The 2,073-nt window shown below is 41.3% G+C and overlaps 1 protein-coding gene across 1 annotated transcript; it reads left to right on the top strand.

Moving 5' to 3' along the window:
• Positions 1 to 4: 4 nt before the first annotated feature.
• LOC101586801 (disintegrin and metalloproteinase domain-containing protein 1a-like) lies at positions 5 to 1,330 on the top strand (the record flags this gene model as incomplete). Its single annotated transcript, XM_004648759.1, has 1 exon — positions 5 to 1,330. A coding segment is annotated over one exon (1,326 nt), but the record flags the coding sequence as incomplete, so codon positions are not given.
• Positions 1,331 to 2,073: the final 743 nt, after the last annotated feature.

Below are 2,073 nucleotides of genomic sequence, written 5' to 3'. Positions count from 1 at the left end.
TCACGAAGATGCTCTCCTGTCTGCAGCGCTCATGGCCCACGAGCTTGGGCACAACCTGGGTGTCCAGCATGACCACTCAGCCTGCGTTTGTAGAGATAAGCACTTCTGCCTCATGCAGGAAAATATCACTAAAGAGAGTGCCTTCAGCAACTGCAGCTCTGACTACTTCTACCATTTCCTTCATGAGCACAGAGGGGCCTGCCTATTTAACAAACCACAGCCAAAAGGCCGCAGACGCAGGGATGCCAACTGTGGAAACGGCGTGGTGGAGGAGCTGGAGCAGTGTGACTGTGGTTCTGCTTGTGACAGTGATCCATGCTGTGAACCAACATGTACACTGAAGCCGTACGCAGAATGTAGTCAGGGACTCTGCTGTGACAACTGTAATTTTAAAGAACGGGGGGATGTATGTCGTTTTGCTCATGATGAATGTGATCTCTCTGAATACTGTGATGGTACATCTGAAGAATGTCCTGCAGACAGCTACAAGGAAGATGGCACATTGTGTAACAGAATTTACTATTGCTTTGGGGGTGAGTGTAGGGACCCTGACCGACAGTGCCTGAATCTATTTGGCTCTCCTGCAAGATCTGCCCCCGAGGGCTGTTACTTGTCAATAAACGGTGAAGGGCACCGTTTTGGAAACTGTGGCCGTCCCACTAAGGATAATCAGGAATATATTCGTTGTCATGGTAATGATATATTTTGTGGAAAGCTTGTGTGTACAGATGTTACAGTCTTGCCACCACTCTTGCCATATTTTACGCTGATCCAGGTTGCTCATGGAGATGACTGGTGCTGGAGCTTGGATGCCTATAACACCACTGGCATCTCTGAAGGTGGCAATGTAGAAAATGGCACTTATTGTGCCATAAACAAAGTATGTAAGGATTACTCATGTACTGATCAGAATGTGTTCCACTATGACTGTGACCCAAAGATATTGTGCCATGGGAATGGGATATGCAACAATTTAAGGCACTGCCATTGTGACAGTGGCTTTTCTCCTCCGGACTGTACAAATCCAGGATATGGGGGTAGTTTGGACAGTGGTCCTGTGACTAAGCCACTTAATAAAATTCCGTTTCAAGAGGAAATTATAAAACATATTGTTACTAGTGATGAAGCCCCTAGAGGTGGTGAGAAGGATCAAAACCAAAGCATTGATAAAATGCTATACATTTTCCTCTTGTTTCTCTTAATTTTATTTTTAGCTCTAACTATTGCTGCCATCTTTAGGAGTAGAGAGGAGCTATCAATGTGTTCAGCAGGTGACTTAGAAGAAAATCCAGAAGTGATTGTACCAGAGCAGAGTGCCGGTGAAAGGTGAAAGGCAAAAGCCACAAGATTTGTTGCCTGGAGAAGTCCAGTCTAGCTAATGCATAACGAATAGAAGGAAGGAAGCTCCATATAGGAAAGATGAAGTAAATATTGATCCCACAGAGCCTCAAATCTGGACACTATCATTTGCAAAAATGTAGTAACAATATGGAATGAGATGAGATATTTTCTTTTGCTTTCTGTAGTAGTTTAGTAGTTGATAACTATCTACTTGTAAAATTATATTTAAAACAATATAATTGCCATTTTCACATTTTGTGAAATGATTTTAATTAAAGTTTTCTTATAGATTATTTCTGCCAATGTGAAGCCTCAGTAAGGTGAATTTTTTACTTACCTGTTGTAAGGTAACACCATCTTGCCATCTACTTTGTTTGACATATAATACTATCTGAACATACACACTGCAATTTCATGATTTTTTTTTTTTTTGTACTGGGGGTTGGGATTGAATGCAGGATCCTGGACTTGCCAGGCAAGTGCTTATTCTACTGAGCTATCTCCCCAGTCCTTCAGGATTTTTTTTTAATCCCAATCCAAAACTGTACATTGTTGGGTTATTTGCCTATAGGATGTGCTATTTCAATTTACCTTTTGAAGTACATTTATGCAATGAACACATTCTAATATGGAAGCACCTAAATGCTTATTTTCTTTTTTTAATATTTATTTATTTGTCATAGGCTCTTGCTATGCTGCTCAGACTCATAGTGATCCTCCTGTCTCAGCTTC

This window comes from Octodon degus, unplaced genomic scaffold (assembly GCF_000260255.1).
Source record: "Octodon degus isolate 3935 unplaced genomic scaffold, OctDeg1.0 scaffold01139, whole genome shotgun sequence".
Taxonomy (NCBI): Eukaryota; Metazoa; Chordata; class Mammalia; order Rodentia; family Octodontidae; genus Octodon; species Octodon degus.
The sequence above is the reverse complement of the archived record's forward strand: the minus strand, read 5'-3'. Positions and strand labels throughout refer to the sequence as shown.